At 46.9% G+C, this 26,867-nt stretch overlaps 1 protein-coding gene across 3 annotated transcripts in view; it reads right to left on the bottom strand.

The window, feature by feature from the left end:
* Loxhd1 (lipoxygenase homology domains 1) overlaps positions 1-26,867 on the bottom strand; it is a 135,855-nt gene that overhangs the window by 22,529 nt on the left and 86,459 nt on the right. The window contains exons 20-34 of one of the 3 annotated variants that reach the window (XM_013014849.1): positions 26,410-26,576; positions 25,314-25,418; positions 23,486-23,614; positions 22,235-22,399; positions 20,390-20,571; positions 17,278-17,394; positions 16,476-16,638; positions 13,066-13,220; positions 11,752-11,961; positions 11,490-11,625; positions 8,579-8,787; positions 7,544-7,729; positions 5,024-5,151; positions 2,296-2,413; positions 355-529 (exon numbers count right to left, since the gene is read on the bottom strand). In XM_013014849.1, coding sequence (XP_012870303.1) covers positions 355-529; positions 2,296-2,413; positions 5,024-5,151; positions 7,544-7,729; positions 8,579-8,787; positions 11,490-11,625; positions 11,752-11,961; positions 13,066-13,220; positions 16,476-16,638; positions 17,278-17,394; positions 20,390-20,571; positions 22,235-22,399; positions 23,486-23,614; positions 25,314-25,418; positions 26,410-26,576 — 2,345 coding nt within the window. Of the gene's footprint in view, positions 1-354; positions 530-2,295; positions 2,414-5,023; positions 5,152-7,543; positions 7,730-8,578; positions 8,788-11,489; positions 11,626-11,751; positions 11,962-13,065; positions 13,221-16,475; positions 16,639-17,277; positions 17,395-20,389; positions 20,572-22,234; positions 22,400-23,485; positions 23,615-25,313; positions 25,419-26,409; positions 26,578-26,867 lie in introns of those variants that run through there. The other 2 variants (XM_013014850.1, XM_013014848.1) reach the window with 2 other exon arrangements.

Here is a 26,867-nt window from a genome sequence, read left to right as displayed (position 1 = left end):
CATTGTGTTGATCCCACCAGAATTCCAGAACTGCAAGAGCCCCCAGAGGGACCTTGCCAAGACACAGTAATGACTGTCCAAACCCACCGATGTACCTACCCAAGATGACGAGCACCTGGGTGAGGAGAAGACACAAGCTCCTACATCTTTTCAAAGCCATGGGCCCCCTTCCCTCCCCCCAAACATTCTCCTCACTTCCCTGAGGGAGCAGAGGAGGAGCAATTCAGTCAGTGGGACGAAATGTTTTGTCCCAACAGAAAGTGACACGTTATAGAAACAACCAGAACTCAAGTCCTGAGCCACACAATTTGAGGGTGAGGGCCCAGATAGTGAGAAGTGGGGGACTCAACACACCCAGGATGTCGCTGGTCTTCACTGTGACAGTATAGGACGTCCATTCCATCATTTCCTCCCCATCGATGACAGCACACATCTCACACACCAGGGTCTTCTTGCCCTTCCGCTGGGACAGCCAGTCTCTGTAGTAGAACATGGTCAGGTCTCCGGTGTTCATGTTCTTCAGCAGGACCTGTAGAGGGACCCTTGTGGACATATCCTCTCTGACCCCATCACCTACTACCCAAACCAGCCACCCGAGGATCCAGAGCTGTGTGAGTTCTGACTCAGAATTGGAGAGGGCTCTGCTCCATGTTTCTTTCAGATCTGTGTCTGTAAACCCCACAGGATTTGGGATTTGAAAATCCACCTAAAAAATCCTGAGAGATATGATCATGTCCATAGGAAATGTTTACTCGCTGGCAAGAAAATAGACTAATCAAACCACCATCAGTCTCAGACACCTGGAGCAGGGTACCTGTGTTTACCACATTGTCCTGGGCCTGGGCACCATATTGTTACTCAAGAAAAGTCTGCTTTTGGCCAAATGAGGGAGGAAGAGCCTAAGGGGACACAGGACAGATGGCTTCGGGTGGATGAGAGAAGAGCAAACTGACCCAGGCAGATGAGAAGAAGGTTTTGAGTTACAGAATTGTGCACTGCACCCTCAAATTTGTACGTTGAAGTCCTATCCTGCAGTCCTGCTATGACTGCATCTAGAAATAGGGTTGCTATGGTACAAGCAGTTAAGATGAGGTTATTAAGGTGACCCTGATCCAATAGAACTCAGGGGAAACTGGCACAGAGACAAACTCATGGAGGTGCCTCATGAAGACTGGTGCGACACTGCCACCAGACATGTCTGCCAGAGCTAGGACGGAGGCCTGAGACGGATACTTTCCAGAGCCTTCAGAAGGATCATGACCCTGACAATCCTATAGATCCTTTCACCTGTCCCAGAACTGTGTGAAAATCAATTTTTGTCTTTGCTCACCTCCACCCAAGGCACTTTGTCATGAGACAACAGGACACTAACACTGCCCAAGGAAGGAGGTCTGACACCAGCCCCACTGTGTTGGAGCCCAGAGCCACGTGGTATAGAGGTTTACTGAGGCACTGTTATCTTTGTCATAGAGCTATTGTCCTTGCTATGGCTGGCGGGGGGCTGCAGCAGTGCTCCTCTGGCTTGGGTCCACACCTTGCTTGGGAACACCAGGAACACCTCATATCACATGTTCCCATCAAAACACAGCATTTGGCTGAGCTTCTGGGAGTCTCCTCTGCTGCAGAGGGAGTGTAGATGGTTAAGGCCAGCAGCAGTGTGGAGGCCCAGCTTCGTGTGAAAATAAGGCCACAAGGAGAATTTGCCTTCCTCCTCAGGGGAAACTGAGTCTGGGACTGTGTGTGTGGTGTATTGTGTGGCATGTCTGTGCGTTATGTGTGTGAGGGAAAGAAATGAAGGTCTGAGCATCCCAGACCCAAAGCTGCTCTCAGCACATGCTGATGAGCCTGGGAGCCAAGCTGCTGCTGGAGGGCTCCCCAGGATGAGATTGAGGAGGTGCAAAAGCTGGCAGCCACCTACTCCATGGTTGCAGGGTCACCAGAAGCTTTGCACCATCCTACCTGCCCATCACTAGGTTGTATCCTCTCTGTCTCAATTCCTGAGCTTCTCTCCCAGCCCCTACAACTCCCATCACCCAGGAAGCACTGCCAGGCCTCTGAACTCAGGCTCCACCCACATCATACTGTGTTCTGTTGGCAGCATTTAGATCCACTGGACACAAATAAATAAACCTACAATCTGCTTCATTCCAGCGTATGGGATTATGTAGCTGGGTCATGTAATAACTCTCGTAAGTGACAGTTGCCTTGTAATTAGGTACACCAAGGAGCAGAGAGAGGCAGTGTGGGCGCATGTGGGTGTGGCTTGCTAGGGCAGGTGGGGCCCAGGCGCCGTACCTTCTCCAGGAACCACTCTGGCCGGCTGCCCAGGCCATCGATGCGGATGCGCATCTTGGTGAAAGGAGCAATGTCCAGGATCTCCATGATGAAGGTGTCATTCTGTTCCCTCTCAAACCTGGAGGCAAGAGGAAGAGGGTGAAGAAGGGAAACCGCCTCCGGCCAGAGACCTGATTTGGGATAAGGAGAGAAGACAGATGGGGTCTTTACTCAGGCCCATTTCTGCTCCCAGAAACTTCCCTACCTGCCCACCTTTGGGCACCAGTTGCAGTTTCTCAAAGGTTGGGTTCAGCAGGTTTCACTGATAGACATGGCTCTGAGCCATGGGTTCTGGGTTCTAATTTAATTTGCTTGTCATCTGGATCAGTTCCAATCTCGAGTCTGGGTTTCCTTACCTGTAGTCACTCACCCTGCAATGTCATACAGCTGTTGTGGAGACCAAATGGATATGAAATCCTCTTTAAAGTCAAAGAGGATTTCATATCTGAGAAGCTTCAAATGAGATTCCGTGCACAGCAGAGCTACCATGAATGGAGGGGGAGGTCATGCGCACTGCCCAAGGCTAAAAGATAGCTCTCCCAGTTTCCTATACACAGTGGGTACAGTTGAACACCGTGTCTCCAGACTGAGAGGTTTTCTGACAACTGTAATGTGGTAGCAGCGAGAAGGTAGCGTTGCTTTTGTTGCTAGCACTATTTTCTTTTTCTGCCGAATGATTTCATCATCTCAGGGATGCTCTATCTTTATTACTCTTCCCACGGTGCCACCTGTACAGCTCGACCTTCAATGGTGACTGATTCCAGATGACACTGCTGACAAGCCTCTGGGGAAGTGCAGGTGGCCCTGAAGAGATGACGCCAAATGGCAATTGTCATGCTTCCTTGGATACAAGACACATTTAAAAAAGTATGCCACAGCCAGTGGGAAGCAAGCTTGCCAGTGCTGCCAAGTGAGAGCTAAGTACTCCTCGTCTTAGCTGTGTTCTTCATGGTCAAACACAGATGATCCTGTTTTGTTAACTCACTGTGTGCATGTATGATTAACAGAGCTGAAAAATCTACTCAAGTTTGGGGAGCTTAGCTTGGGAGAGTCTAGCTGAGTTAGTTGCTAGTGTCTGTTGACCTTTGGTTCCTGGTTTCAGTCTCTGACAAGGAATGTCACAGCAGATAAATCTAATTCTCTCTCTCTCTCTCTCTCTCTCTCTCTCTGTATGTGTGTATTTCAGCCTCCACCCTCTTACTCTGCCTTTCTTGAGGAAAGTTTCACCTTGCACAACACCAGGCTGTACCAATGACACATGCCCGGTTCCCAGTCAAAATGCAGACACTCTCTGGGCATGGTGGCTCAAGCCTGTTAGTCTAGATAAGTAAAGGTGGAGATCAGTGGATTATAGTTTGAGAGTAGCCCAGGCATTGTATCTCAAGTAGTGTCTGAGTACAGTGGCTTATGTCTGATATCCCAACTGTGTGGGAAACACAATGGCTGTCCTTCCTGGAAATTTGGGGATGCGCAAGTTGGAGGATTGAATAATGTTAGACCCTGCCTCAAGCATAGCCAATGCAAAAAACACGGGGCAGAAGTGTGGCTCACGTGGTAAAAGTACCTGCCTAGCATGCATGAGGCATTGAGTTCAGTTTGCAGTATTACCAAAAAATTTAAAGAAGTAAAAAAGATGTAGACCCTCAGAATGGGTCTTCCAGGGCACATGTAAATCATTCCACCACATGAATATACAGATAAGCCCAACACCCCATCCTGGGTAAGAGCAAGCCCTGAGCTTGCAAACCAGATCAACTAATCAACCTTTATGCAAAAAAGAAAACACTCGAACAGGAGCATTTTACAGTGTGGTTGTGTTTATTATACTGGGGTTTCAAGAAACATTTTTTGAAATATTGGTACTCCCAGAAAACACGTGTGCATGCTCTCTCTCTCTCTCTCTCTCTCTCTCTCTCTCTCTCTCTCTTTCTCCCATTCCCCTCACTTTCTCCCTTCCTTCAGCAATGATGTCTTGGCTATCTTAAAAATAAGGTAGACTGTAGGTGTGAGATAATTAGGTGAAAAAATATATCTGAGAATTGGGGGTGGATGGAAACTCTTTGGACTTGAGCTGAAAAGGGACAATAGCCAGGCCATACATAAAACTGAACTCTGACATACAACCTCTGCAGCACTAGGGGAATACATGGCCTCTTCCACAATTGACTCAGAATGGTCAGGACTGGGGCAGGGTCTGCCAGTTTCCCTGTGTTGTCCCCATTTCCAACTTAGGACCAACCCAAAAGTTAAATCTATTCTCTTATTTAATCACATAGACCGCCCTGCTTCTAACAGATTGGGTGAAGAGTCTGTACTCTTCACCCAGCCTCCCTAGTGTCAGCAGCTTCCATTGCTACAGGACAATAGATAAAGCCAGGAAATGAACAATGAAGCAACATTGTTGAGTGATCTGAGGACTGCACAGGATTGCACAAACAAAGGAAGAAGAGGAGGAGAAAGCTGTTATGGGTTGACCATAGCCATGGGTTCCTATGGATGACCATGGAAGGCTTCCTGGAGGAAGAAGATTTGAAAAAGAAAGGAGTTGAGATGGAAGGAGCAAAGATGTGGTGGCTGGAACCCCCCTTTGTTGGTGTGCAGGGAGTTTGACAGACCCAGTGAGGTTGTGTGAAGGGTAGGGTAGAGGGCTATGTACGAGGAAGATCTAGGGCTAGCCCACTTGGGGTACCTGGCCTTCTTCTTGTCCAGCTGTACTTCTTCTGTGCTCCCGTTGATGCCGTACAGTGTCATGAAGATGTTGGAGTCAGTGCCCCCACCAACCACATCTCCTGTCCACACTGTCATTTCATAAAGCACCTGCCACAAAAGGGGCATGACCTGAGCCTCGTCTCAAATGCCAACACCCCAACCTGCCTCCCAAGTGCTGGTTGTACAGATGTGATCTCCATGGTCAGCAAAGCCCAGGGTTGGCCATTCTGAGTCTCTGCATGGTGATGGACAGTGGTATCACAAGCCACCCAGGGCTCCATTTGAATCTCAAAGCTGCATCTGCTGACACTGAGTGGATGCTCTCTTTGTCCCTCACTGTGCTGTCTTCCCTGTGGTGAAACAGGAACACTCTTTGCAGAGTTATGGGAGCCACAGGCAATTTGTATGAATGCCAGCTCTGGGCCTGTCACGTGTACAGCCTCCGGAAGCAGCCGTGGTTCTGTGTGGTCCCCACTTCCGGTTTCAGCCAGCGCCCACCCTGAGGTCTGAGTGAGGAGTGCCCCTGGGGTGACATTGAAGGGAATGCCACCTCAAGCCACTCAAGTAGGATAGTTGCCTGTTTATCCAATTTTCACGGCAGATCACCATTTTGCCATGTGTTCCCAAAGGGCTAAATTCACTTTGCCTCTGTCCACTGGAGCATGCGCACTGAGGCCCTACCTTGCTCTTCCTCTGAGAGGCAGCCTTGGGCAAGGAGTGCACCCATGTCAATGTTCCAGAATGTCTTATGGTCCTGAATCTTACCACAGACTAGCAAGGCTAAGGGTGCAGGAGAGGCGGGAATGGCCAGGCTGACTGTCCATCCACTTGGAATGTCTCTAGCCCCTCTAATCTCCCATTGCTGCCATGCCCCATCTCCCCTGTACAGATAACCTTGTCTCCACCATCCATAGAGTTGTATCCCAGAACCCAAGAGGACAGGGTTACAGAGGTCACATTATTGTGCAAAGTGGTGCTTTTCTAGCAGTATTTAGATCCTTCTCTAGAGCACTAAAAGGTTATATTATGTGCAGACCTGGCCCTCAGAGGACTCAGGACACACTTGTGGAGAAATGTATGAAGAGCTGGTGTGTGTGTGTGTGCGTGCGCGCACGCGCACACGCACACGCACACACACACACACACACACACACTGCTGCTAGGACTTGAACTCAAGGCCTGAGCCCTGTCCCTTAGCTTTTTTGCTCAAATCTGGTGCTCTGCCACTCCTCCACCTCCAGCTTCCTGGAGATAAGAGCCTCAGGAACCTTACTACCAGAACTGGCTTCAAACTCTGATCCTCAGATCTCAGCCTCTTGAGTAATTAAGATTACAGGTATAAGCCACTGGTTCCTGGCTCAACATGAAGAGCTCTTACTTTACCAGGAACATTGCAGACCATTCTCCAAGGGCACACTGGGTGAGAAAGAGGGGCTTGTGGGAACAAGAAGCCTCACCCTCTCTCACTGTCATCCAGACAGACACAGGAAATAGAGCGGTCAAAACAAATGCTTTGGTGACTCCACCAGCCCCTGTGCTCTGTGTTCATCTTTCTCCCCTTTTACACAACCACTGCATCCCTCTTTATGTAATCAGAATATATCCAAAAAGAGACAGAAGCAGGTCTCCTGTCATTCCGGCCTGCTAGCGAGTATCCTGGGGAGAAGGTCAAATCCAAAGGGCCCTGTGCGTCTTTGTAAAGTGACAAGCCGATGTTCTTTTGTTCTGTGAATAGCAAGGATGTGGATGTGGATTTTCCTGGCCTAGAGACAGGGAGGGGCACAGCTGCCCTGAGCAGGGTATGATGTGTGCTAGGAGGCGGCACACATGCAAATACCTAGAGGGTGGGAAGTAGGTCAGGGTGGAGGCCCTGCCTGAATGGCATGCACACCGACACAGTGTGTCTGTCTGGGAAGGGGGAGGCTGGTTGTGTGGTGGAATTCTGCTCTTTTGCAGGAGAGGGGAAGATACCCCTCATTCTTGTGATTTCTATACACAACCCACGCAGGGCTAGTCATCTCCTCACCTTGGTGGGGTGGCCTCGAACCTACACTGGTGGGGCCTTCTAACAGTCTAACAATGATGAGATAGAAATAGAAGTCTGCAAGATTATGACCTGAAGGCTTTTGGCCCATCAATGGGCTATATATACTGGGGTTCCAGCCACTCAGACATCCTGCTTTCCTCCTGTTTGGCCTGCACTGTGAGTTTATATGTGTCCCAGGTCATTTGGCTAGCAAGGCCAAGAGCAAGGAAAGGAGTTCAGGGTTCCTGTCTTTCAGACTTTTCCATCGATAAAGGCATAGACAATACTTGCTACATTGTGAGAGCCAGAGGCTCTCACACAGCAGCAGGCTAAAAGCAAAGATAGTGTGGATTCCTGGCTCCTAGCTAAGTGGTACTAGCCGGTGGTGGCTTCTGACACTCCAGTGACAACCTTCCCACTTCCTTCACTTCTCCCTCTCTGCCGCGGTCCCCACCTGCAGGCACATCCACATACCTTCACCCCAATGTTCACTACCGTGGCATCCAGGAGGTCAAAGACACGGGAGGTTACACCATCACCTCGGTCCTTGGCGAGCCAGCAATTACAACGCAATGTGTACTTGGTGCCTTGGGTTGGCACTGCCAAACCCAGCTCTTCCACCAGCCAGCAGCTCTCAGGGGAAGCTCCATCATGGCCCAGCTGTGCAGTGGGCACACAAGTTCTGTGAGGATCTTGACACAACTCAGAAGAAAAATCTCCCTGCCCAGAGTTCCCTTGGTTGTTGTGTACTCCTATCCGCAGTGTTTTCCTCTAATGTGCTTGACACTCCTTGGCCTGAGGACCTCCCAAGAGGGTGAGGAGATTTTTGCAGATTGAATGACAGCCCCTAAGCAGATGACCTGTGTTAATCACAAGTTGACTCTGGGTGGGCCTGTGTCAGGTGAGCCCTCTCAAAGAGGCTCCAGACATCAGAGATGGAAGACCCAGAAGCCTGGAAGCACAAGAGCTCCCCTCCTCTTGACCTGCAAAGTTCCCTGAAAGGTTTTGGAAAGCGCTACATGGAGGAGGATGGTAATCCACTCCTGGAAACTGAAGGCCTCAGTCCTACAACCCCTAAGATGATTGATTTAGACAACAACCAGTGAGCTTGGAAGAGGACCCCCAAGCCTTAGACAAGATGGCAGCCCTGGCTTTAACACACTTTCCTCCCCAGAGACCTTGAGAAGTGCCCCCAAGGAATCCACACTGTGATCCATAAAAGATCATACACTTGTGTGTTTTGAGTTACTACATCGGTGGCAACTTGTTAGCCCAAGAAAATAAAACACGCAGCCCTTCTCTTGGATATGTGGAAAATAGGGACCCAAAGTGGGTGGGTAACTCGAAGTCATCCAGCTCACAAGCAGCTGAGCCCAGATCTTCCTTCCCTTCTTGCTCTGAAGGGTTCCAGTCATTCTCCTGCCTGCACTGTACTGTCTGCCCTCCTGTACTGGTCAGCTCTTTCCTTTCTTTAGAATGGTCACCATTACAAAGCCCCAAAGCCAGTACCTCTATCTTCTTGATGATGCCCACATCTAAGCCTCCAACATAGAACTCCTCCACAGAGCCACAGCGGAAACCCTTCTTCCCTTGAGGGTAATCTAGCCAGATGCGGTTGCTGCGCTCATCATCCTCCCCGATGAGTAGGATGAAGGCTCGGCTGTCAGTAGCTGCATCCTTGTGTTTCCCAGTGGTAACTGACACATAGTAAGGAATAACTGCAAGAGATTTAGGGGCCCAGCTGGACAAGGGCACTGTCCCAGGACAAGGGCACTGTCCCTTGTAGACTTGGAAATGACCTCTGGAGTGCCCTGACCTCAGCTTCCAGTTTAGCAACCAAAACCATGAAACCTGCCCGATGGACTGTGCACCCGCTATGGTGCCCATCTACTCTCCAGGATGGAGGGAGTGGGAAGATCAACTCAAAAATCCAAGAGTGTGCGCATCACTTCTTTGATGAGTCAAGCTTCCAAAAGCTTTCCTGACCAATTATCTTAATTGTACTTAGCCCTGTGAGGTAAAGAAGAGTAAGAACAATAACTGTTCACTAAGGTGGGGAGTTAGATGCTTGAGAAGCTGATCACAGTTGGCAAAAGCAAGGTCTCATAAAAGTAGGAGTTTGGGGAAGAAGTAATAAAAATGTATCCTATATATAACATGGTGAGGGAGAGTGCGGGGAGACATCTGTTTCCGAGTCAAACCAGATTAGTCAGCATAAAAGCGTGTTCAGGAGCCAAGCACCAGTGGCTCATGCCTGTCATCCAAGCTACTCAAAAGGCTGAGATCTGAGAATTGTAGTTGAAAGCCAGCCTTGGCAAGAAAGTCCATGCGAATCTTATCTCCAGTTAACCACCAAAAAGCTGGAACTGGAGCTCTGACCCAAGTGGTAAAATGTGAGCCTTGAGTGAAAAAGCTCTGAGTTCAAGCTCCAGTACCACATAAAAATGAGCAACAACAACAAATACCTGTTGTGATATTGTCCAAAAAAGAAATGTACTCATTACTTAACTTAAGGAATAACCCTTCTGTACAACACCTTAATAATGACATTAAAATTATATTTAAAAATATGTCCTGGTAATATGGCTTAGATTCCTAGGTGTCCAATCTCCTGGCATAGGGTGGTTCTAATATGTAAGTAGTTATTGCCAAGTGGATTTCTGGGAAAATCTGAATCTGACTTTCTTGGAAGAAATACCCTTATGTCCCTATCCTTCCATTCATTCTGCTTGGAATATGGATGTAATGGCTGGAGCTCCAATAGTCATCTTGAGGATGGAAACCATTTCTAAAGGTTCTGGAGTGACCATGTTGAAGGACTCTTATGTCCCTGAGTTTACTGGAACTGCTGAATGAGCCCAGGGTGATCTACCTTTGAACTTTTATGCAAGAGAAAATTCTAAGTTTCTTTAAGCTGGTATCTCTAGGTCTCTGTCCTCTGCAGTTAGTAGTTGATACAGTGGGAAACCTTCTGGCTCATCTTCCTCAGTGGAGTGGGAGACACTGTCCTGTGTAGTTGGGTGAGGTTATATGATTTCCATCTCTTTGAAAAGTTTCTAGATTAGTCCTTCCTGGCTGGGGTTTCCTGCATTACTTCCTGTACCTGTGAGTGGCCTTGTTTCATATTTTCAATAGGGTCTTATTCACAGTGAGAAGGTGAGATGCAGACTGGTTTTCTCTGTCTGACCCCACAGGTCCACCAATGGTGTCCTGGAAGTGGGGGAATATCATGGCAATCATACTCATGTTTAAGACAACTGAGTAGGAAGACAGGCATTTACATACATAGACAAATATGGAGCTGCCTTGCCTCAAAATAGGTCTTATAAAATAAGCTTACCAGAAATTACGTTATTGGTTTTTGTTGCTGCTGCTGCTGTTTTGTGTGAGCTCTCTCTCTCTCTCTCTCCCTCTCTCTGTCTCTGTGTCTGTCTGTCTGTCTGTCTGTCTCTCTCTCTTGCTTTCTGCTGATTTTTTGTTTGTGTTTTATGGTGGTATTGGAGTTTGAATTAAGGCATTATTCTTGCTAGTCTGGTACTCTCTACTGAGCCACACTTCCAGCCCTGTCTTGGGCTGGTTATTTTGAGATAGGATTTCACATTCTGCTGTCTTAGCCATGTGCCTGAGCTTTGCTCTGCCTACTTCATTTTCTGAGATCATAGGTGCTTATCACTGTCTCTAGCTCCTCTCTGGTGAGGCTGAGTTTTGGGGTTTTTTCTGCTGGTGCTGACCCAGTTCCTCAATCCTACCAATATTAGCTTTGGATGACAAGAACACACTGCTACACCTAGCTAGGAATTGAGAAACTTTCTCCTGAACCCTTCTGCCCAAGCTGGCCCTAAATGGCAGTCTTCCCATTGTCAGCCTCCCAAGTAGTTAGGATTAGAGGCATGAGCCAGTAGTCCCTGGCTATGGTACTATTTCATGAAGAAAGGAAAAAAATGAAGCTAAGACATTGTCAGAATCAGAAATGGAGTTTGAGTCTCCAAACTACTGGCCTAGAATTTCTCTCCTGGCCACTACCACTCACTATATCCTGCTTTGTGTAGCTAAAGGTTTTGAGTGGTGGGCTGGTGACCTGCGAGGATTCCACCATTGCTATTAGCTTGTGTCTGGTGGTCCCAGGTTCTCTAGGTATACGTCTGAATAAGGGCAAAGTATACCAAGACACCCTCACAGGTACATCATCACCCAACATCTTTTAGCCTTTGCTTCTCCATTTGACTAGGGGGCTAATTTCTGCCCAGGGTTGTTGGGAGATTAAAACAGGCAATTTTTCCATATGAACATTCTGTTAATTATAAAGCATTAACTGAATTCATCAACAACAGTTGGACTAAAGAACAGCTTTTCCAAGAACAGCTTCAAACGAATTCCATGTTTCCTGTTTGCCTTCTAAAACTCTCCCTGCTTGGCTTACCTGGACCCTCCTGAACGTAGTCAACCATGGGCCCTGTTACCGTGGCAATGTCTACATCAGCCATCTTGGAGCTCAAGGCGATTTCCCAGAAGTCAGCAGGGCTACTGCAGTTGCTACTGCGGTCCCCAGTGTACTCCTGTTCAGAAAAGCATGGCCCCATCCCATTGTAGTTCAAGTTCCATCTGCCCAATGGACTATTCTTCAGCTATCAAGATGGTGACAAGTCATGGCTGAGCCAAAGCCCCAACCGCCTTGCCTGTACCTTCTCATAAAAGAGCCTCTCCAGTCGACCATCCTCTTTCTTCAAAGACAGCCAGCGCCCACAGAGGAACAGGAATTCATCCTCATTGGTGTCATTCCAGATTTCTACCTTCTCCACGTACCAGTCTGCATACCACTTGGTGTTGTCATGGCGGAGCTTGATCTTGTAGATGACACCCAGGTCAGCAGCCTCAATGATGAAGGTGTCAGCCTGGAGAAATCAAGTATGAGGACTTGGGTGAGGGTGAAACTCAGCTCAATCTCCTCCCCAACTCTAGGATCATCCTTGATTTGGAGGCTGAATAGACCTTCCTAGTTAATGAGCACACCAATCCCAAATACCTAGAACTTGTTTAGTGTTCAAGTTCAAGTCCTCATTTCCACAATGGCCCCATTTTATAGTGCACAATTATACACATACAGTGTGCATAATTCCTTGGGGGTAAATTGCCTTTGCTCACATTTCTCTTGGGATGAGTCTATGGGTGTTTACTGAGCCACATCCCCAGCCTTCCTATGGAGGTTTGGAAGGTGGAGTCTAGGTGAGTGGATGTGGGACCTAAGGTCATGACAGGGGTGCTTGGCTCAGTTCTAATGACTTGAAGCACTGGCAAATGGCTGCGCTCATTAGAGTAAAATTAGGTACACCCTGAGACAAACAATTCCACTTGTTCACATCTGTCCTAGAGGAAGATGTCCACACAATGTTTGTTGCAGGACTGCTTCCACAGTGGGAAAGTGGAAGCCATCTGGGGGGTCTACCAGTTGGGGAACAGCTTAATAACTCTGGCACAGCCTTCACTGTGGGATAGATGTGTGTGCTTGTTACAAAGAAGAGCCAGATCCATCTATGTTTGAATAATATAATATAGAAAGATTTCCAGGACATCCCACTGAATATCAAAGGCAAGCTGAAGAAGTATTTTTATAGCATGATGACTTTTATGTGAAATGTGAAACCATAGATCGGCACTATCTATTTTCTATCAGCTTATGGGCATGTAAGTGAGCAAACATTTGGAAAGATATAGACACAAGAGAAAGGGTGGGACATTATAGAAATAGACCTAGTGGTCTGTTGGGGATATAACTGACAGGCCATACAAAGCCAGTTATGAAGGTTGGCAAATAGTGTGAAGCATTGAGGTGATATTCAGAATCTATAAGGACCCTGAAATGCTAAAAGGAGGAGTTGCTCCATCAGCTCTGAGTAGATAAACCAAAGTTTCTTCACATCCCCTGAAGAGCTGGCCCCAAGATGGCTGGACCTGGGAAGGGGAAGGAATGTGGGGTAAACCCAGACTGCCCTTCCTACCGTTCCTTTCTCGAATTTGTTGATGCGGTTCTCTGACTTGCCAAGGTAGCGCTCTCCTGTGTCCCCTAGGTCTCCATAGATGGTGATGTAGACCCTAGCGTCCGTCCCTGCTCCTGGAACATTCCCTGTGAAGATCTGCACTGAATACAGCACAACTGGACAGCAGAAAGACAAAGGGAAGAGAAAGTTGGCAACACTTTAGGTCTGAGAAAACAGATCTACAGTCCAAGAAGGTCTGGTCCTGCTTAGGACTCTGCAGAGGCGCCTCCATTTGATTTAGAAAAGCGATGTGTGGGAGCTGCTTACACCGATGGCTGCAGACACACTTGAACCCACAATGTGATTCCTGGGTGCTGCAGCATCATGCCCTTCCCCTGCCTGCCAGGATGCTGCTTCACTTTATGAGTTCCTCACTTCAGCCCAGCCAGTGGTCTCCACCCCCATCCCTTAGCTCTCATTTTTCACAGCCTAGAGCATCTTTCTTGAATTCCTGGCTCCTAAAAGACAACTCGTTCCCTTCCTACTCTGGTCACCTGTGGCCATCTCCATGTGACGAGACCCCAATGTCACACGTTCACACATCCAAATCGAACTCTGAACCTTCCTGCACCTTCACCATTTTATCAAACCTCCCCACCCACCTTCCCTCTCCCCTTTCTCAGCCCCTGAGTCTCCAGAGTCCTTTGATTCATTATGAACCTCCCAATACAAGTAGAAGCTAGTGAGAGCACTGTCACCCTACCCCCCTCAGCTCCATGCAGAACCCAGCCAGCATTCCACACGCTGCATGAGTAGATGAAATCATCCTTTTGTTGCTTAAAAGAGCCAGCATTACCCAAGTCTGCCAGGCTAACACTGACATGAGGTAACATTAAGAATCTTGTCACAGCTTAGACACAACAGTGTCTAAGTCACACTTCTGGTGGCATTCAGGCCGGCTCCACATGCAGAATCATCACAGGTGGGCGGACCTGTTAGGACTCCTTTTCTAAGAGCCCTTGTCCCACAGTGGGATGCTGTGTCCCCAGGGGCTGTGACTAAATGGCTTTCCAACTCTCCCACTCCGCCCCCACCTCTTTCTCCAGTCCTTTGGGAGTTAGAAAAACTGATTCAGCTTCTGGGTGCTGAGCAATGCAGTTAGACCAGACCTCGCTATTTCTGGATCCTCCTCCCTCCCCATCCCACCCAGGCCACACAGCTTGTCAGGGAAAAGATGTTTCCTTAGAAACATCACCAAGTGCAGAGTGGGTTCTGTGGTGTGTGATTCATCCAGAACAGCCTAAGTGTGCTGCTGGGACAGCTGTCCAGGGCATCCTCTGGGGTCCAAGTAGACAAGAGACTCGTCCCTTGACTGAATAGCAATGGAATTTGGGGTTGGGAGAGGTATGCTACTGTGCAACGCGTGTTTTTTCTAAATAATGTGCCTCAGACTAAATGCAGTGGCTACAGGCCTTTACTTAGAATGATTAAAAAGGAAAATGATGTCTTTTTTGTGTACAGAGGCTTGAACTCAGGGTTGCTCTTTCACTTGGCTTTTTCACTCAAGCTTGGTGTTCTATCACTTGAACCACACCTCTACCTCCGACCTTTTCCTGAGTAACTAGAAATAAGGGTCTCAAGAACTTTTCTGCTCCAGCTGGCTACAAACTCCAGTCCTCAGATCTCAGCCTCTTGAGTCACTAGGATTAGAGGTGTGAGCCACTGGTGCCAGGCTCCGTGTGTGTGTGTGTGTGTGTGTGTGCGCGCGCGCGCGCGCATGCGCGCGCCAGTCCTGAGACTTGAACTCAAGGTCTGAGTCTTCTAGCTCAAGGCTGGCATTCTACCACTTGGGCACAGCTGCACTTCAGCTTTTATTTTTTAGTTACTTGGACATTAAAAGTCTCTGAGACTTTCCTTCCCAGGCTGGCTTTTAATTGCTATCCTCAGATCTCAGCCTCCTGACTACTAGGATTTTAGGCATGAATCACCTGTGCCTGGCTGTCTTTTGTCTCTTAACTGTTTGAGCATGGCAGCAGAGAGTTCTGAGAAATCTTGGGTTCTGCTCCAGTGTTTCTAAGAAGGCACTGTTATACACATTTCAGCTGGATTTCCAAAGCTTCGCTGGTCAGTATACACACCCTGCTGGAGAAGCCTACAGGAGTCTTTGGAATCTCATCTGTGGCAGAAAATTTGGCTTTTGCAGGTGCAGCTGATTTTTGAAATAGCTAAAGTCTGTGTAGAGCTGGATTGCAAGTGGATTACATGGAGTTGACAAGTGCTGCTGCAGGTCAAACCAGAGATGTGGCTGGTGACTGGTGGTGCAGGAAGAATATGCACTCACACACACACACACACACACACACACACACACATGTATGCACAGTGCAGAGAGGAGAAGGCTGAGAAATGAGCTTTGGAGAAATCCACCTGACACAAGGAAGGAAGCTAGCATTCAGTGGTCTCTTTAGATAGAAAGAGATTCAGTGGGGTCACCAACAAATGAAGGAGGAGGAAACACAAGAAGCGAGTGGTGGTACATATTCTGTAAAGATCACATAAAGGTGACTGACACATATTAGAAGCCAGCCAAGCTGGGCATCGGTAACTCATACAAGCTGGGCATTGGTGGTACATGTCTATAATCCTAGCTACTCAGGAAACTGAGATCTGAGTATTTCAGTCCAAAGCCAGTCTGGGCAGGAAAGTCAGTGAGACTTTTATCTCCAACTAATCATCAATAAGCCAGAGTAGAGCTGTGACTCAAGTGGTAGAGGGTTAGCCTTGAGCATAAAAGCTCAAGAACAGCACCCAGGCCCTAAGTTCAAGCCCCAGGACTTACCCAAAAACAAAAACAAAACAAGAAACCAGCCAATAGCCTTGGAAGCTCAACATCTGCACACAAAAATGGAAAGAAAGTACATGATGGCTCTTGCTATGTCAAAAAAGATTTCCTCTTTTCCCTTTGTTTTCTATACATTCTTTTCTTTTTCTTTTTTATTCTAGCATTAGAGATGGAGTCCAGGGTCTTGCATGTTAGGTAAGCACTCAGCTCAACCTCAAGGATGTTTTGTAACTCATACTTAGAGCCACTGGATCCAGTGAAAGCAGAGAACACATATGAACTGGTTACCAAATAAACAGAATCAATTAACCAGTATAACTCAGGCACGGGACAACCCCTATGTGGATGTATTATTATAATAATGTTGGGTCAGGATGGGAATGGAACATAAACCTCGAAGGGAAATAAGTGGGCTAGTTCTGTCACTTTTAGCTGTGTGACCTTAGGCAGGTTATATAACTTTCCCTCTCGCCAGCCTGAAGGTAACAATCAGAGCTTCCTTCTGCATGAGAAGGCTCATCCTAGCATGGGGCACATGTTCTACAAAGAGCTGCCTGCAATATGGAGGTACATCTCCCCCCACACTTACTGTCCAGAGGCTCCTCCACTTCCTTGTAGACTTGCCTTAACGAGCCATCTTTCATGTATTTCTCGGTGAAGATGTCATAAGGGACCAGCTCTCGAATGGTTTTCTTGTCGTCCTCAGAGGTGGCAAGCCACCGATCACATGGGAAAGTCAAGGTCTCTGTACCCTGAGGTGAGGATGAAAACCATACCTGTAGCAGCTGCTGACTTCAGTGGTTCATTAGCATGTTAGCACTTGTCAGGACCAAGAACAAACATCATGGGGCCCATGGGAAAGTGTAGAGGAACCTTCTTGCCTAAATAGATCTCAATTTAAGGGTGTGCACAACTGTATCAGGAGATGGTACTTGAAGGATGGGGTTGCCAGGGTCACTACAAACTAAATATCTAAATCTCATCCCAGAGACTAAAGTTCAGTGGGTAAGGGCTCTGTACTCCATAGCTATGATTGAGATGTAGAGTTCTGTGGTTTCCAGAATGTATCCCAAGTAATTCAAGGCAGGTTTTCTTCTGAAGTGGATCTGGAGTAGCAGCAACATACTGGCCACTCACTAGTAGTATGGCCTCTGGGGAGCAGAGACATGGCTGCTCAGACTTTCCTCTTTGACCACCATATCAGGTTCTAGAAGGCTCTGCCATCTGAGCTAGTTCTTGCACTCTGAATAAAGGGAGTGAATTTTTTCCCTCAGATTTGATCTCAATAAAGTGGAAGTTGTGAGTGGGGGAGTCTGTCTTGAATTGGAATTGGACAAAAGACTTCTGGAATTGGATAAAAAAAGAGAAGGATAGGCTCATCATAAACTTACATCTTTATCCGGGAGGAGCCTGCGGATGTCCACGTGTGAACAGTGCCATCCAGGATTTACGCCTGTATTATCATGGCCAATCCGGATTTTTTCAATGATTTCACCCACATCCTCTAACTTGGAAAGGAGAAAAGCCACCAGGTATTAGGAGAAAGGCCTCCATACCACACCTCCCAGGGCATCCATTCTCAAGTCCCCTTTGACCTTCCAGGAGTCCCTCGTTCCCAACACATCTCCACTGTCCAGCCTATCACGCTGCCAACCCCTTGCACACTGCATGTCCATGCTTCTTTTCCCCGTTCTCCACTTAGCCAGCCATGCCTCCAGCACTGAACTCCAGCTTCTCTGGAAGTGGTCTCAGTCTTCAGGTGGAGCCTGGTCTCTGTCTTCTATGACTTGTTATTATAGCAGCTCGTTCCATGTTTAAGAACCGAATTGGGTATCAGAAAATGAGTTCTGTTTCCATCTGTGCTCCTGTTTTGTCAGGCTGACTTCCAACCTGTAATAGCCTCCCCTCCTAACTTGACATTCTTTTTCCATGGGGTCTTTGCACATGCTTTGCCAGCCCCTCCACTTTCCTTTTCTTTATTTGATTCTATTGACCACCCAATCTCATCATTCAGATCTCAGCTCCAGTGTTGCTTCCTACTGATTCCTCCGGAAAGCCCTTTGTATTTCTCCAAGAAGGTCAAATCTCTACAAAGTTCTCTCATAGCATGGTTTATAAAGGGTTGTGAGCCCCAAGAGGGCTTTGAGTCACTAAACAAATACCAGGGCTGTCAAGCTGGCAATAAGTGGCCAGCATACTTTTCCAAGGCTTTCCCTCCCTGAGAAGCACAGATGCCTGGGTGATGCCCGTGGTCTACAAGATCCCCATAGAGGGAGGACTCAGCTGCCTGGTAAGGCCAGTGAATGAAGAGCCACTTCCTTCCCTCTGTTCAGAAGCCTTTTTCCCCTCCTTTCCTTGTCACATCTTTTTATAGATGTGTAGGTCTCTGTCTTGGATGGATCTTCTATGACCTTAACCCACAGCCAGGTAGGTACTGGGTGACTGTCTTAGCTGTTACAGCTCAGAAAGCCTGGAGGCCTTCAGGGAACTGCTACCCACAGAGAGGGCCCTCAGAGATGGGCTCAGAGGACATCTGCATCAGAAGGGACATGATAGCATTAACAGGAAAGGCACTGAAGCTGAACTGTTGGGTCCAGATCCCAGCTCTATTGTTTCATGTCCCCATTGAGCACGTTTCTAACCTTCCTTCCACTGTTTGCTCATCTGTGATGAGGAATGATTAGAGAGGACCATTCTCTTGGAAGTGCCATGAGGATTCTTGTGAGTTAATCTACATCAAGTCTTTAGAACAAGACTAGCAGGTGTGAAGGGTTCAGCACCTCCTAGCCCTTATTGTCTGTCTTCTTCCTGTCCAGCCCTTTCCTCTTAAGATGGGCTACAGAGAAAAAGGAATGGCTTAGTTAGGGGTTAGGGGCAGAATCAGAGTCAGGAATGACTTTCCATCCAGTGTTCTACCTTTCAAGTGAAAAATCCATCAGAAAAGGAAGGACACATAGGCCGGAAAGGCAGAGACTAAAAGACAACACGTTTACATTGGACTCTAAGCTCTCATACTCCCCAAGCCCATGAGAGATGTGAAAAGAAAAAATAGCAACAAATTACTGGCAAATTATAGCTGTGTGTTAATGAGGACTTCATTGATGAAAGTCCCTGGGTGTTCTGCAGAAGTGTAACCGCAGCCTTGGCCTCTGACGGCATCAGGCTCGGATGACTCAAGTACCACGCCATCTCCAGTGGTGAAATGTTAGCTTTGTGTGAATACATGAATCAGCCTTGCGTTTTCTTTGTTAAGACTCAATAAAGGTGACAGAATTTCCCACAAATGCTGACTGCTCTGAGAGAGGGAATGGACGAGGACCATCACTTACCAAGGATAAGGATATTTCCCACCAGAAAATAAGGGATGTGTCTCCACTAGGCTCCCCAAGCTCCTGGCAGCTTCATTCCTGCCCTCCACCTGAGTCCTATGGTGCTACTCCATGCCCTCTGACCAACCCTCAAGTCAAGTGCCTTTCCCCCAACATCTGGGCCATTGGGTATGCCGTTTTCTCTCGAGTGCCTTTCCTCCTTCTTCCTGCTTATGTCCACTTCCATGTTCAGCTGAAAGCCACCTTTTCCAGAAGCTTCTTCCTTCTCTATTCTATATTCTAGTCAGTCCTCCTGGGCTTAGATTCTTCTCTCACTAAATTCCTAGCCACTAAATTCCTCTGTGCTTCAGTTTCCCTGACTTTACCCAGGGATCAGAACAGCACTGGGCTGTTGTGAGGGATCAGTGAGTAGCGTTTCTCTCACCTACATGGTCAGTAATGGTATCAATCAGCAGAGAATGTTGTTTGTGTGGACGTCTGAAGTCCCTAATTGCATAGACTACTGACATGAAGACCTATCAGAAGTAGAGAGGTAGAGCAACATAGACAGGAGAGACACAACTTTCACACGAGTTTTCAAGACTCATACTTTACAAGAGTAGAAACATGGCAAGCAGTCTGGATTCCCTCCTTCTTTTGTATTTCCCATTCAGCCTAGCACATGGCGGGGAATCCAGAACAGAAGCCCTGAGTTTGTATTGAAGAAAAGCACATGGGCTTCTGATGTGCTGGTCCCAACATCCAGAGTAAACATGGAAGAACCGAAGCTCTATTTGTCCAGACCTGAGAAGATGTTCTGGAACATGAAAGATGGTCTCGTGTCAAATTGTTCACCTAAAGACTAGAAGCTAGGAAGCTGACACCTAAAAGCTGAGCTCTATGTCTATGAGGTCCTGCTAGTAAGATTCAAACCCACCTATACCCCAGCCTCAGCCTGTCTGGAAGCCTTGTTCCATCTATGGATGTGTGGTAGAAGGACTGGAGATGCCCTGTTGGCCTCATACTTATCATCTCCCCAAGTCCTAGCTACCCATCATGCCGTTGATCCTGAAATGTCCAGAGGGCTAGGACAAACTTCACTGTTCCTCAGGTTGGCTAGAGTTGCTGGAGCTCAGAGAAATTGAAAAAGTTGCCCATTCCATGCCCTCGGTGGCTAGCCCACTGATCCAGGTACCTCCACAATGAAGCGGGAGGCAGACTTCCTCTCAAAGAACATCTTCTGCTCCCTCTTGTTGGTGCACAGGAACTTCTGTGTGGTGCACACAGCATCACAGCCATAGATGACAATGAAGATGTTGGCATCTGTCCCAGCAGCAAAGACATCACTGGTGTAGAGAGTGATCTCGTAAGGGACAACTGACAGGAGTGGTCAGAGGACGAGTTCAGAGGGGAGGAGAGAATAGAAGACAAATATAGATGAGGACAAGTTCTTCATCAGCATCATCCTCCTGAACCCTTTCATGGGAAGCTGCTACCTATGGACCTGGAACATATATAGTTGCCTAGCAACCATGGCGGGGGAGGGGGTAGTCTTGTCTACAGAAAGTCCTGACTCCTCTGGCCAGGGTCTGTGAGCGTCACACACTGCAGAACTACTGCAGCACACTGGTGAGGACATAGTGTGTGGAACTCAACAAGCTTGATCCTAAACTAAAGCCACAGGTTCCATTATCTGTAAAGAAACAGCCTGGTCCTCAGCTGTCTGCACAATGGCTCCAACAAATCCTTTATACCGAAGTTTGAAACCAGTTGTATAAAACAATGCATTGTCAATACAGATTGAGTTTAGTGAGCTGTCATCAGCATTTTTTTTTGTTAGTGGTGGGGCTTCAACTCTGGGCCTGGGCCTTGTCCCTGCTCTTCAGCTCAAAGCTAATGTTCTACCACTTGAGCTACAGTGCCACTTCTGGTTTTCTGGTGGTTTATTGGAGATAAGAGTCTCACAGCCTTTCCTGCCCGGGCTGGCTTTGAACCGAGATCCTCACACCTCAGCCTTCTAAGTAGCTAGGCTTATAGGCATGAGCCACCAGTGCCTGGCTTTGTCATGGGTATTTTAAAAAGCATACGGAATTGAATAGAATCAAATGGATAACATCATTGCATATCACTAAGATGAATTTTTGCAACACTTATTGGTTGCTGTGTTTGTAGATGAATGTATAAAAAGAAATAGTAAAAGAAAATAAAAAAAGAATAATAAAAAGAAAACTGAACCCAGATCTCTATGCTTGGTATCACTTGAACTATGCTCTCAGCCTTTTTCTTTAGATGGGGTTTTCTGGTTGTTTATTTTTTGGTCTCATACTGACTTTACATGGGCTACCTCAAACCTCCGTTCATCCTGTATTCACTTCCTAAGCAGCTCAGATTACAGGTATGAGCCATGACTGGCCTACAAGTTCAGACAGATTATTTTACTATTTGATTGATCTCAATTCAATTAATATTTAATATACACATAGACATATGTAAAGATTTAATATGAATATTTGGCTAATAACAGTGGAGAGGAAATGTAAAACATCACCAAACTCTCCTCCTTTGCTTTGTCCAGTAAAGGGAATTCCATTTGTCCTTTTATTGGATTTTTCCCTACTACTACCATCAGCAGAAGAAAACTCTTATGGTAACTATTTCTTCCCCCCAAAACCTAGAATAATGTGAAAGGTGTTGATCTTAATTCCTCACCAGTAAACCATTCTTTTGGAATATTCTAATCATCCTGCGTTATTATGTCTATTTTGCTCATGAGAAAAACTGATCCCTGGAGAAGTTAGGCTCTCTATGTGTCGTTGATCACTAGTTAGTTTAGGTTGGAGTTTGGAATGAATCTTCTGATCCAAGACTAGGCAGGCTCTCTGCTCCCTTCTCCAACTCAGTAAATAAATCTGGGGAAGGATCAAGAGAGTCCAGTCTTCAAAATGAGCCCTGCCCAGTCAATTCTGGATAAGGAATTGGAGGGGAGGTGATAGGTGATGAGGACCCTGAAGAAGGCCAGCCTCACTGCATATGGTCCTACATGGTGTGTACAGCCTTGTCTGAAGCTCCGCGTGGAAGAGGTCCCTGACGATCATCCCATCATCTTCATTCTTGGCCAGCCAGCGGCCACAGGGAAATGTCATGCGCTTTCCAAGAGAGGGAGCATCCACCTCCACCCAGTCTACAAACCAGCCTGGGGCCTTTCCTGGAGAGAGACACACACAGAACCCCTCAGGGGCTTGTACAGAGATATCTTCCTGTGAGTGTCTTCAGGAACTCCAAACATCCTTCCCACCTGGATGGTTAACACTAGAGCCACCCTTTCCCAAGTCCCATATCACCCCTTCCCCTGTGAAAATGTGAGCTGGCCAGAGCCGGCTTACAATCCAGGCTTTATCAGTGAAATTAGCAACAGCAGAGAAATGACAGAAGGGTAGGGGAGTCTGACCAAGGGGGTATGCTATGCAGGGTGGGAGTAGCTCCAAACAGGGAGCACAAAAATGCCAAAGAGGACCTATGCCCACAAAGGCTTTATCATTTTATTCAATCCATGGATGATGCTCACAGCCCACTGGCTCAGTTTAGGATGGATGAAGGGAAGAGGAATAAGTAGAGGAGTGTTTGGTTTCCCTGGGGGAAATCTGAGCACTCCAGCCTAATGAAGGAAATGGAAGTCAAGCAAAGAACCCTATCTCTACACTCCTGACAATTCTGAGTTCTAGGAAGAAGGTCCCTTCCAGGCTTAAGGACCAAGAACAAATCCTACTTTATGCAGAGAGAATAGGCACATTTTAAATCTGGCTGACGTGTTCATGGGTTTTGCAAAGGACCAGTTAGATCAGTGGTTCCCCAAATGAGGTCACCAGACCAGCAGCCTCTGTACTACATAGGGCCTTGGATGATCTACATGTTGAAGGCATTTCCCAGACCTACTGAATTAATGGCTCTGGGGTGATGCCCAGAAATCTATATGTTAAATACTCTATGCACTCTACCTCATGTGATTCTGATACACATTCAAGTTACAGAACCACTGAGTTCTATCAGGGACTTTCCAGTCTAGCTGCACATTAGAATTACTTAGGTTAGAAACTGGCTTGAAAAATTTCCAGCATCCAGGCCTTGCTCCATTTAGAGTTTCTGTGGCAGCCAGGGTTTTACTGAGTGAGGAGGGTGAGAAACTGTATCACTGTGGAAGGTAAATGGCATCCAAATCTTTCCCAGATGCCCATAGGGACCTATCCATGGTCCTTACAGTTTTAGCAGAGGAAGGAGGGGAGGAAAGCCAGACCTGTGTTGTCATGGCCGATCCTAACTCTCCACAGGTCTCCCAGATCCAGTGTTTCCACTGTGAAGATTTCAATGCTGTCTCTCTCAAATTTGTCGGTGTTGGTCTTTGAGGACTTCAGGAGGGTTATTCCTGCCAATAAGATGATTCCAGAATAACTTGACAGCCTTGAGACCATTCTAATCTGGTTGGACCTACCCTCCCTGTCCCATCTCATAAAGACAAGCTTGCTAAATTTCTATCAAATCCAGACTATGCAATTATCATCCATTGGGCACCTCTGTATGTTAGGCCTGTTGTGTGTGTGTGTGTGTGTTTCTTTTGCTGATCTTAAAGAAATAACCTTCCGCATGAGGTAAGCCTTTTCATGTCTAGTTTATATCTAAATGAAGATCTTATCTATAACAATCTTGGAGGGAGTGGTGAGGCTCCTAGTCAATACCTGCTCTTTCCACACCCTTCACAATTCTCCACATGAAGAGGGAATTCAAGGACGAAACTACTCTGGCCACACTCACTAGGAAAAACAGGGACCTCCAGGGGAAATAGGGAATATGAGAATTCTCTGGAGACTTATCTGGACAGAGAAAGATGATGTCAATTGCCTCCCACAAGCCCACTCTCACATAGAATCTTCCCAGGACTCAAGGGCTGGCGATAGTCTGAAATCTGGGGTGGTCCCAGACTCAGAGATATCCCCTCCTTTTCAGCCAACACATGGAGAAAAATCTTTTGATAGTGACAGCCTACTTGTAGATTGACTTAAGTGCATGAACTCAGGAAGACATTGATATAATGCTTGTCCCTCTCTCTTACCATCTAGTGGTTTTAGACAAATCACTTGGTGTTGCTGAGATTTGATTTCCCAAAATATGAAGAAGAGGTGATTTTGGTGTCTTCTCTGTGGGATTATTGTGAATACTTAATAAGATGATGGCTGCTAAGTGTTCAAGAATGTGTGTAACACAGAGAAAATCCTAAGCAAATAAATGCAGCTGTTAGGGCTCATCAACTCCTTTGCCATGGTTTGGGAACCACCATTGTGACCTAATTGTCTAATTATACATTATTTGCTTTATGTACTCCATCAAATAATAATGATTACTGTCTATCGAGTATAACTTTGATTTGAATATTTTACATGCTCAATTTCATTAAGTCTATAAAAACTCTATGAGACTAGTTTTATCTTTACAAATATTCTGAATGAAGTTGCAAAAAGGCCATGCATCTTGCTCATAGTACATTTGCTCATGATGGGGTGGAAGTTTGAGCCAATCACTGAAGCCCCAGAACCAGTATCTCCACTAGCACTAGAGTATAGTAGGATACAAGCAGCTCATAGTGAAGAATCAGGACCATTCACTCTCTAGGGGCCTGGACTCACAGGGTGGCACACTAATGAGTGATGACTGCTTGAGAAACTGACCCCTGCAAAACTCAGGCAGACTGGCATGAGTGGATGGCCATCACAACATTAAACACTACCTTCTTGGAGTTCCTGTGCAGAAGCTCTGAACTAACTCTAGGACTCCCTGCACATCTCACAGGGGGAAGACCTCAGGGTTTCCAAGCTGAGCCTCACTGAAACTGGAGACATCTACTTTTAGAAGGTGTTAGGGGGAGTTAGGATTAGAGTTTCACTGCTACTAGAACAAGAAGAGAAAGCTGGTCAACAACAAAGCAGATTTTGTAGGAAAAACAGAGCTGATGGGGTCAAGGGCTGTAATCAGTTGGGAGATGGAGGCCTGACCAGGGTTTCCTAGGAAACTTCTGGCTCATGCTCCAGGGGAGGAATATGGGGGACGCTTGGCCCTGCATACTTTCTCACCAGTGTCATCTTGTGTGCCAAAGAGTGTGATGAAGACGTTGGCATCTGTGCCTGCATTCTTCTTGTCCCCAGTCTTTATGGTCACTGAGAATGTAGTTGATTTATCTGGCAGGAGAAAAGCATAGAGAAGTGAGCTGGAGATGGCTCTGGAGTTCCATGAAGGGACCAGTCTTCCTGTATTTACCCCTCTGTCTTCATTGCTCCAGCTCTTCCAATCCTAAAGCTGTGAGCCTCACGTTCAACAGTCAACATGCGTCTACAGTCATGGAAGCCCTTTCAACAAATGGCTTTCCTTGTGGTACGTGTTGTTCTGCAGTTGCCTTTCATTGAAAATTTTCAGATGGTAGAGATAATGCTCCCTGTCTCCGTTAACATAGGAAAACTCTCCATCAACAGAGGTGACAAGATGGTTAGGGGAGACAATGAGTGGCAACAGGAGTCAGAGGTTCATAGCCAGCTGACCTTTGTGACCTCCTCCAGGCTGGGAAGCCTTTCAGGGAAGAGAGCTCAAGCACCACAGGGCTTTGGAAGGCTGCCTAAGGCACAAATGCATCAGGAGACTAAATGTGATTGGAGGGAGGAAGATGATACAGGGGCAGGAAGCTCAATAATTCCTTTCCTGACAATATCTCCATTCACAGCCATGGGCTTTATACCAAACCTTGTGCTACACACATAGGAACATATATCCCTACCTCAGCCTCCCTATGTTTTTTTTTTAATTTTCTTTGCAGAAATAGGGTTTGAACTCAGTATCCTACGCTTGTTAGGCAGATCCGTGTACCACTTAAATCACAACACTTTTTTGCTTTATTTTGTGCATAGGGTCTTAAGATTTTGCCAAGCTTGCCTCAAATTGCAATCCCCCTACTTTTCTCCCTACCTGAGTCGTAGGAGTTACATTTGTGAACCACCATTCCTGGTCCCTGAACTACTCAACTTTGCCATAGAGGAATAGAGGGCAGGATAGCTTGATTGTCAGAGGAGGACGTATCCAGAGCCTGGAACAAGGAAAAGCAGATGGAAGACCCAAAGAGGAAGAAGAGAGATAGAGGAAGGATGCTGAAAGGAGAAAATCAGCTCTAAGCTAGAAAACCTTTTTGTTCCAGCGCCATGTTGTCCAGGGGGTTATTGTCACCATGCCCCCCACCTTCGTCATCCTCACTGGGCAGCACATAGGACTCGTCCACTGGCAACAACTCCCTGGATAGCTGGCCATCATCCTCCTCCACTGCCAGCCAGCGTTGGCATGGGAAGTAGTACCTGTGGATGGGGAAGGGAAGGTTAGCAATGTTCTCTTGGAAAGGTCTCACGAAAGAGAAGTCTCAGGCTGAGAATGAGGGGCCCTTTATCAAGCCCAGACTCTCCCTATCTGCCCCTGAAAGCATCACCCTCCCATCCTACCCACACTGAGAATTAGCCATGAGTCACTTGTCTAGAGTAGAGAACAAACATGGAGACATTGTCTCCAAATACCTCATTAAAGATAGCTGTGTTACATGCCTGGAGCATAGAAACTCACAGTCAGGGTTATATTAGGTGGATCTTGGAGAA

This window comes from Dipodomys ordii, unplaced genomic scaffold, assembly GCF_000151885.1.
Source record: "Dipodomys ordii isolate 6190 unplaced genomic scaffold, Dord_2.0 Scaffold25, whole genome shotgun sequence".
Taxonomy (NCBI): domain Eukaryota; kingdom Metazoa; phylum Chordata; class Mammalia; order Rodentia; family Heteromyidae; genus Dipodomys; species Dipodomys ordii.
This window is presented reverse-complemented; position numbering and strand designations above follow the sequence as displayed.